The following is a 9599-nucleotide window of genomic DNA, read 5'->3' as shown; positions in this document are numbered from 1 at the left end:
GGGGGGGTCTGCCCGGGGCCCCCGAGAGGGAGGCCTGAGCCGCTCCGGGCCCCGCAGAGGCGCCGGGGGGGAGGGGGCCGGGGGAAGAAAGACCCTCCCCCTCAGCCCCCTCCCCGCCCCCCCTCCCAGCAGGCCCAGGCCCGCTTCGCGCTTCCCGCCGAGCCCCGCGGCCTGCCCGGCGCACCTTTGAAGAGATAGTCGTACTCGTCGTCGCGGGTGCCCATGGCGGCGCTGGCCCCGTCCCGCTCGAGCGGAAGGCAGGCAAGGCGGCCGGAGCCGAGCAGGCCGAGCCGGAGTCGATCCGCGCCGGCCCTGACAGGCTCCCCTCAGGCAGGCGAAGGGCGGGGCCGGCGCGCAGCTGACGAGGAAGGCCGGGAAGGGCAGCCCGGCCCGCCTATCAGCGGCGGAGCTCGCGCCCCGGGAGGCGGGACTTCGGCCGGGCGGCTGCCAGTGCTGCGCGAGCGCGAGCGGCGGCGGGGACCAATCGGCGGGCGAGCGGGGGGAGAGAGAGAGAGAGAGAGAGAGACGGTGGAGTTCGGGGGCGTGGCCTATGGCCGTCTCTGGAGGTTCCAAAAGGTGGCGACCCCGCCCCCTCCTGCTTAGGGTTTCAAAGGCTGCGGGGGAGGGGCGTCGACCTGCCCGCCCCGCCCCTGCGCCCCCCCCCGGCCCTCTTCTCCCCAGAGATTAGAGAGAGAGAGAGAGAGAGAGAGACATGGATCAATGGATACAGTAGTCAACCTTGGCTCTTTTATGACTGGTGGACTTCAACTCCCAGAATTCCTCAGCCAGCATGGGGGAACTATGCCCCCCTCATGACTCGTGGACTTCAACTCCCAGAATTCCTCAGCCAACATGGGGGAACTATGCCCCCCTCATGACTCATGGACTTCAACTCCCAGAAGTCCTCAGTCAGCATGAGGGAAACTATGGCCCCTTCATGACTGGTGGACTTCAACTCCCAAAATTCCTGAGCCAGCATGGCTCAGCTTGGAAACCTCTCCCTTTCCCCTCAGCATGGCTGGGTCAGGAATTCTGGGAGTTGAAGTCCACCAGTCATAAAAGAGCCAAGGTTGCCTACCCCTGCCCTAGGCCTAGGCCGCTTTATGACTCGTGGACTTCAACTCCCAGAATTCCTGAGCCAGCATGGGGAAAACTTTGGCCCCTTCATGACTCGTGGACTTCGACTCCCAGAATTCCTGAGCCAGCATGAGGGAAACTTTGGCCCCTTCATGACTCGTGGACTTCAACTCCCAGAATTCCTGAGCCAGCCTGGCTCAGCTTGGAAACTCTCCCTTTCCCCTCAGCATGGCTGGCTCAGGAATTCTGGGAGTTGAAGTCCACCAGTCATAAAAGAGCCAAGGTTGCCTCCCCCTGGATTAAATAGATAGATGATGGATGGATAGATAGATAATGAATTGATTAATAGATGATAGATGGATCGATAGTTGGATAGAAACATGACAGATAACAAATAGGTAATTGATAGATGATAGGCAGATGGATAGATAGATGGATGGATGGATAGATGGCTCTCCAGTCTCTTCTTGAAAACCTCCAGTGATGGAGTGCCCATGACTTCTGGTGGCAAGCCGTTCCACTGGTTTATAGTCCTCCCTGTCAGGAAGTTTCTCCTTAATTCCAGGTTGCTTCTCTCTTTTGATCAGTTTCCAACCATTGTTTCTCGTTCTTCTGGTGGCAAGTTGTTCCACTGGTTAATTGTTCTCACTTCCAGGAAGTTTCTCCTCAGTTCCAGGTTGCTTCTCTCCTTGATTAGTTTCCATCCGTTGCTTCTCGTCGTGCCTTCAGGCGCCTTGGAGAATAATTTGACCCCCTTCTTCTTTGTGGCAGCCCCTCAAATGTTGGAATCCTGCTATCATGTCCCCCCTCGGCCTTTTCTTCATTAAACTAGACATCCCCAATTCCAGCAACCGTTCTTCATATATTTTAATCTCTAGTCCCCTAATCATTCTTTTTGCTTTTCTCTGCAATCTTTCTAGAGTCTCAACATTTTTTTTACATCGTGGCGACTAAAACTGGACACAGTATTCCAGAGGTGGCCTTACCAAGGCATTATAAACTGGCCAGTGTTTGCATGGCTTAGCCCCAAATAATTTGCAAGATTATGTCCACCTCAAGTCTAAAGTCCCATCATCAGAGGTTTAATAATAATTAACTGCATTTTCCATGACAATCCCAGGTTTCGCGTGTTAAAATTGAAGAAGGCCTGAAAAGATATATATTTCACCGGAGGCTGGTAAGATGTTTTTAGGCTGCCAGCTTTTATGCTTTAAGTGATAAATGGGATGGGATGTTGGAAGACCGCACTGGTGCAGTGCCTGTATTTTGTGAGAATGGAAGTCCACTTTTTAAGAGAAGCCAAGATGACGGGGATGTGTGCACATTTATTAAGACACTAACAAACAAAGCCCATTTTGGCTTCACGTGTTCTGCAAACCTAGCCATTAAGACCATGGTTTGTAAACAGCTTAGTAATGTAATTGGCAGGTTGATTTCAATGGGGTTGTCCCCGACTCCAGGTTAATCCTCTAATGGAGCTCTTGCAGCCTGTAATCCTATCCAATTAAGAGCTCCGCTTAAATAGATTCACCCATTTCCTTTTATTCCAGTGATGAGTCAGCCAGGAGGGTTCAGCTGATTAAGCAAATTATTTTGGCATAATTACATCTGAGGCTGCCTTATCCCTCAACCCCAACAATATACCGTCGGTCCTGGGGCTGCTGGATTCAAAGGAAGTACAGGTAGACTTCCACTGCTCCATCACTGGAGGCTTTTAAGTAGAGACTGAACAGCCACCTGTCCGGAATGGGGGTTGGACTAGATGACCCCAAGGTCCCTTCCAACTCTATTCTGATCGATTGAAGTAAGGTGATTCTCGACTGCTCTATCACTGGAGGCTTTTAAGAGGAGATTGTACAGCAGTTTGTGTGAATTGGTCTAGGGTCTCCTGCTCAAGCAGGGGGTTGGACTAGATGATCCCCAAGGTCCCTTCCAACTCTGTTATTGTTATTCTGAGTTATGACAGCAAATGAGCCCAATGTTTCAGTTGCCAAGCGAGATATTTGTTAAGCGAATTTTGCCCCATTTTACGGCCTTGTTGCTTGTTAAGTGAATCACTGCAGCTGTTAGCAACACGGTCGTTAAAGTGAATCCAGCTTCCCCCATCAACTTTGCTGGTAAGAAGGTCACCAAACGGAATCACGTGACTCGGGGACACTGCAACCGTGATGGAGACACGCCAGTTGCCAAGCGTCCAAATTTTTGATCACATGACCATGAGGACGGTGCCATGTTCTTAAGCGTGAAAAAGCCATTTTTTTCAATGCCATTGTAATTTTGAACAGTCACTAAATGAACTGTTGTAAGGACTACCTGCAGCCCATTCACCTCTGCTTCCCAGAGGTCCACAGTTACAATAATAGTAATGATGTTGTTGGACAGGACCTTGGAGGTCATCTAGTCCAACCCCCCTGCTCAGGCAGGAAACCCTATACCATTTCGGACAAATGGCTGTCCAGTCTCTTCTTAAAAACTTCCAGTGTTGGAGCATTCACAGCTTCTGGAGGCAGGTGGTTCCACTGGTTAATTGTTCTGTCAGGAAGTTTCCTCTTAGTTCTAGGTTGCTTCTCTCCTTGATTAGTTTCCACCTGTTGCTTCTTGTCCTGCCTTCAGGCGCTTTGGAGAATAGCTTGACTCCCTCTTCTTTGGGGCAGCCCCTGAGATACTGGAAGGCTGCTATCATGTCCCCCCTCGTCCTTCTCTTCATTAAACTAGACATACCCAATTCCATCAACTCTTCCTTATATGTTTTATCCTCCAGTCCCCTAATCATCTTTCTTGCTCTTCTCTGCACTCTTTCTAGAGTTTCTGCATCTTTTGTACATCGTGGTGACCAAAACTGGATGCAGTATTCCAAGTGTGGCCTTACCAAGGCCTGGTGACCAAAACTGGATGCAGGATTCCAAGTGTGGCCTTACCAAGGCATTGTAAAGTGGTATTAACGCTTCACGTGATCTTGATTCTATCCCTCTGTTAATGCAGCCCAGCACTGTGTTGGCTTTTTTGGCAGCTGCAGCACACGGCTGGCTCATATCTAAGTTATTGTCCACTAGGACTCCGAGGTCCCTCTCACAGTTGCTACTATTGAGCAAGGTACCCCCTATACTATACCTGTGCATTTGGTTTTTCTTGCCTAAAATACTTTTTTCACCACTGAATTTCATTTTGTTAGATAGCTCATATTTAAGTACCGTAATTGTCCACTAGGACTCCAAGATCCCTCTCAGTTTGTCTCTCTAGACAATTTATTTCTCAGGATCATGTCCTTTTGTTCGAGCGGACTAGATGTCCTCCTGGCTTCCCCCCTCCCACCCCCAAGTGACCAAATCCTGAATTTCAGAGGCTTCAACGTTATCTTAGCCAGGGTGCGTAGCATCCGCAACCTCCTGGCCAGGTGGATCGTGTGAACGAGGACCGTCCAAAAAGCTTCAACCTCTTTTTTTAAATCGTCCCGCCAAAAGAATCCAAATGGGGAGGGGGGAGAAAAAAAAATATCCCGTCGTTTTTAATCATGATTCATCAAAGACATGTCACTGACCACAAAGTCTCACACCTAAGTATAAAAAAAGATTTTTTTAAAAAAAAACAAAAAGCAAAGAGGAAAACAAAACGAATCTCCCGTTTCTTACGGCGAGCATCCGAAGCACAGTTTTTGTAAAGTTTACACGACAATATTCATTTGGCGATGGTCCAGTTTTAAAATATATATATAAAAAAAAAACGCTGGAGGATTGGAAATGGGGGGACGAAAAATACACCTAACACGTAACCACCGCCCTCCCCGCTGCACCCCCCCCCAACAACTGTCCTGCACAAGACCAACCCAGGAGCATTTTTAAGTCAATATGACCCAAAGAGGATCCGAAGAGGTGGGGGGGTGCCTTAAATTCAAAGAAGCCAGTTTGGAGGCTCCGTAAAAGAGGCCCCCAGCATTTGCATGGGGGAGTGGCCTTCTGCCCCCCCACCGGACCACCCTCCCCGCCAGCCCCATAGCTGTCTCAATGCCTTTACACAGATAATTTGGGGGGGGGAGGAGAGGAAGCCACATGTGTTTTGCACATGGATGTGGCACAAAGTCAGCGGAATCAGCCTCGCCGCACCCCAAAACTTTCCCGCGTTCCCAGGAGTCCGAGAAGTGGGGGTCTCCAGATTCCACTGCACCCCCCCAGATGACATCACAACACAGCAGCCCTCTCCCCCCCATGTGCCCAGGTGGCTCTCCCCCACTGGCCAGGCTCACCCCCTCCCTTACAAAGGAAGCCCCCCCACCACCACCGGACCCTCCGACCGAATGCCAGCCCAGGCTCCGGAGAGACGGAGGCCAGCTGCGTCTCGCGGGAACCGGCAGGAAGGGCCCGTGCCCAGTCTTTTGTGTGTGTGTGTGTGTGTGTGTGTGTGTGGAGGGGGGGGCTTAGGACCCCCGGTCCGGCTCTGCAGGGCGGATCTTCATGGCAGCGTATCGCAGGGGGTAGTAGCGCCCCCGCCAGGTCTTCCAGAAGATGCCTTGTTTTCTTTCGTGCCGCTGGCGTGGGATGGAGCGGAAGTATCTGCCGTTGAGGTTGACGTGGCCGCAGTAGCTGAACCACCAGCCCCCTGCAAGGAGAGAAGGGGCAGAAGACGGGGGTCAGCCGGGCACGTAAGCCGACTGGGGGGGGGAGGATGCCCTTCCCAGGGCCCCAGCAAGGGAGCACCTCCGCCAACAAGGCGAGAGGGAAAGGTTACGGGTAGATCACAGCTGATCCCCCAAATTTCCGTTCTTAAGCGAGGCATTTGCTAAGTGAGTTTTGCCAACGTTGTTAACTGAATCGCCGCGGTGGTTAAATCAGTTACATAGTTGTGAAACTTTTCCCATTGATTTTGCCTATCATAAGGTCAAAAAAGAGGGGATCCACCTGATCCCGGGGACGCTGCGGCCATCACAAATAGGGACCAGTTGCCAAGGTTCTGAATTCTGATCACGTGAACATTCGGGAAAGGGGGGGGAAAGAATGCTGCAGCAATGGCCGTTAACTCTGAAAAATGTTCGTAAGTCCCCTTTTTTCAGTGCCGTTGCGACTTTGAACGGTCACTAAACGAACTGTCGTAAGTCGAGGACCGATTGTATATTCCAAACTGGGAGAGCAGCTTTGGGAAGATTTTCGCAAGGGTTCTTCGCATGCCTGATGGCTAATTCTCGGGTTACAATTTCCGTAGGCGTGTCAATATCACGGATATTGGACAAATATTAAAATACACCACCCTATCGGCAATCTACTTTCACTGGGTCCACACAACAGCCCTGTGAGGGAGACTGGACACAGAGAGAGAGAGAGGGTGGCCCAAAGTTGTTCTGGGTTTCAAAGCGGGGTCCCCCTTGAAGCTTTCACCTCCCCCCCCGCCCGCCGGGATCTCTGCTAGGTGCTCAACCTTTCTTTGCCAGGAGAGAGTGGTCAGAAAAGTCAAGATGGCGGCCGTAGTGCTACATTCAAAGCTCCCAGAATTCCTCGGCCAGCATGGGGAAGTGAACCAGATTTAAAACAGGTGGACTTCAACTCCCAGAATTCCCTAGCCAGCATGGAAAATTGAACCAAATTTAAAACGGGTGGACTCCAACTCCCAGAATTCCTCAGCCAGCATGGGGAAGTGGACCGAATTTAAAACGGGTGGATTTCAACTCCCAGAATTCCCTGGCCAGCATGGAAAATTGAACCAGATTTAAAACGGGTGGACTCCAACTCCCAGAATTCCTCGGCCAGCATGGAGAATTGAACCAAATTTAAAACGGGTGGACTCCAAACTCCCAGAATTCCTCGGCCAGCATGGGGAAGTGAACTAAATTTAAAACGGGTGGATTTCACCTCCCAGAATTCCTCAGCCAGGATGTGGAAGTGAACCAAATTTAAACCAGGTGGCCTTCTGGGAGTTGAAGTCCGCTCCTCTGAAAGGGGCGGGGGCTGAGAATCGCCCTCCTGGGGGCTTGCCGGGAGCCGCGTCCCCTGACCTGAGAGGTGCTTGGCGCAGTTGGTGTCGCCCTTCAGGTCGTGGTCGCGGTCCCGGGTGGAGAAGGGCAGCTGGGGGAAGTCCCCCATGGCGCTCTCCAGCTCCCCCCGGATGGGTCCCAGGAGGCTGAGGGTGTACGCCGTCTCCTCCCCGCCCAGCCGGAAGAGGAAGTGGGCTTTTTGCGCGTTGCCTTCCCAGTCCTGCAGCTCAATCAGCAGCTGGAAGGCCTCCGCCTTCACCACCCGGTGCGTCTTCTCCAAGCCCAGCCAGAAATCTCCTGAAAAGCAAAGACAGCCGTGAAAAAAGCCGCAGTCCTCGGCTTACGACCGCTGTTAAGTGAGACATTTGCTCGGTTCAGTTGTAGCTCCCCCTTTTACCACCTTTCCTGCCACCCTGGTTAAGCGCTATCAACGCGAGTCAATAACTCAAGTCACCCGGTCGTTAAGTGAATCCGGCTTCCCCTGTTGACTTTCCTTGTCGGAAAGTCGCAAAAGGGGGGGGAGGGGGAGAACCACGTGACCCCGGGACACTGCGGCCGTCATAAATACGAGACAGCCGCCAAGTGTCCGGATGCAAATCACATGATCCTGGGGATGCCGCGACGGTCCTAAGTCACTTTTTGCAGTGCTGTCGCCGTAACTTGGAATGGTCACTAAACGAACGGATATAAGCTGAGGACTACCTGCGTAGTTAGTCCCTGGCTTAACGACCACAACCGGGCAAGAATTTCCATTGCTTATTAGCAGTTTATTTATTTATTTTATTTATTTAATTGAATGTTTTACCCCGCCCTTCTCCTTACGGACTCAGGGCGGCTGACAGCCTGATAAAAAACAAATACAAAAATACCCCGATTTAAAAACATGATTAAAATGAAATATTGGATTTGGCCTGTGTCAATTTAAAATTATTTTTAAAACCCCACTAAAAATCTCCCCCTAGGCCAGTCCTGCTTGTTGAAATAGCCATGTCTTAAGGGCGCGGCGGAAGGAAGGGAGATCCGGGATCACCCGGATCTCTGGGGGTAGTTCGTTCCAGAGGGTGGGAGCTCCCACCGAGAAGGCCCTCCCCCTGGGGGTCGCCAGCCGGCACTGTCTGGCCGACGGCACCCTGAGGAGACCCACTCTGTGGGAGCGTACCGGCCGGTGGGAGGCAACCTGCGGCAGAAGGCGGTCTCGGAGATATCCAGGTCCGATGCCATGGAGCGCTTTGAAGGTGATAATCAACACCTTGAAGCGCACCCGGAAAGCCACCGGCAGCCAGTGCAGCTCGCGCAGCAACGGTGTTACATGGGAGCGACGAGTCCCTCCCAACAACGCCCGCGCGGCCGCATTCTGGACTAGCTGGAGCCTCCGAGTGCTCCTCAAGGGGAGCCCCATGTAGAGAGCATTACAGTAGTCCAGGCGGGAGGTGACGAGGGCATGGGTGACTGTGCGCAAGGCGTCCCGGTCCAGAAAAGGCCGCAACTGGTAAATCAGGCGTACCTGATAAAACGCCCCCCTGGTCACGGCCGACAGCTGGTCTTCCAGTGTCAGCCGTGGATCCAGGAGGACCCCCAGATTGCGTACCCTCTCCGAGGGAGCCAAGATTTCGCCCCCTATAGTCAGCAATGGAGTCAGCTGACTATGCCGAGGCGCCGGAAGCCACAGCCCCTCGGTCTTGGAAGGGTTGAGCCTGAGTCTGTTCCTCCCCATCCAGACCCTTACGGCCTCCAGGCAACGGGCCATCACGTCAAGGGCGTCATTGGGGTGGCCTGGGGTGGAGATGTACAGCTGAGTATCATCAGCGTACTGATGGAAATCCACTCCGAAGCCACGAATGATCTCCCCCAGCAGCTTCACATAAATATTGAACAAAAGGGGAGAGAGGACCGACCCTTGTGGGACCCCACAAGTTAGGGGCCTTGGGGTCGACCTCTGTCCCCCTGCCAATACAGACTGCGTACGGTCGGTGAGGAAGGAGGAGAACCACCGCATAACAGTGCCTCCCACTCCCAACTCACCCAAACGCCGCAGCATGATACCGTGGTCCACGGTATCAAAAGCCGCTGAGAGGTCCAAAAGAACAAGGACAGAGGAATGACCACTGTCCCAGGCCCTCCAGAGATCATTTACCAGCGTGACCAATGCCGTTTCCGTGCTGTACCCCGGCCTGAAGCCCGACTGGAGCGGGTCCAGATAGACTGTTTCCTCCAGGTGCCGAGGGAATTGCTGCGCAACCACACTCTCAACAACCTTCGCCACAAAGCGAAGGTTGGAGACCGGGCGATAGTTAGCCAATACATCTGGGTCCAGGGAAGGCTTCTTAAGGAGAGGCCTCACCACCGCCTCCTTTAAGGCCACGGGGAAGGCACCCTCCCGTAGAGAAGCGTTTATAATTCCCTGGAGCCAGGCTCGTGTACCCTCCCGGGCCGCCAGTACCAGCCAGGAGGGGCACGGATCCAGTAAACATGTGGTTGCATTCAGCCTCCCCAGGATCCTGTCCACGTCCTCGGGAGCCACAGAGTCAAACTCCTCCCATATAATAGTCTCAAGACCTGCTCC

At 52.9% G+C, this 9599-nt stretch overlaps 2 protein-coding genes across 2 annotated transcripts in view; both read right to left on the bottom strand.

Annotated features, from left to right (window-relative positions):
* Positions 1 to 224, bottom strand: part of RAB11B (RAB11B, member RAS oncogene family) — a 13475-nt gene extending 13251 nt beyond the window's left edge. The window contains exon 1 of the mRNA XM_015826985.1: positions 185 to 224. Within this exon, the coding sequence (XP_015682471.1) occupies positions 185 to 224 (40 nt within the window). The remainder of the gene's footprint in view (positions 1 to 184) is intronic.
* Positions 225 to 5488: 5264 nt separating this feature from the next.
* The window catches only part of ANGPTL4 (angiopoietin like 4), a 24686-nt gene continuing 20575 nt past the window's right edge, over positions 5489 to 9599 (bottom strand). Inside the window, exons 4-5 of the mRNA XM_015826981.1 lie at positions 7058 to 7333; positions 5489 to 5670 (exon numbers count right to left, since the gene is read on the bottom strand). Of these exons, the coding sequence (XP_015682467.1) occupies positions 5489 to 5670; positions 7058 to 7333 (458 nt within the window). The remainder of the gene's footprint in view (positions 5671 to 7057; positions 7334 to 9599) is intronic.

The sequence above is a fragment of the Protobothrops mucrosquamatus genome, unplaced genomic scaffold (assembly GCF_001527695.2).
Source record: "Protobothrops mucrosquamatus isolate PMUCROS unplaced genomic scaffold, P.Mucros_1.0 scaffold3418, whole genome shotgun sequence".
Lineage (NCBI taxonomy): Eukaryota > Metazoa > Chordata > Lepidosauria > Squamata > Viperidae > Protobothrops > Protobothrops mucrosquamatus.
The sequence above is the reverse complement of the archived record's forward strand: the minus strand, read 5'-3'. Positions and strand labels throughout refer to the sequence as shown.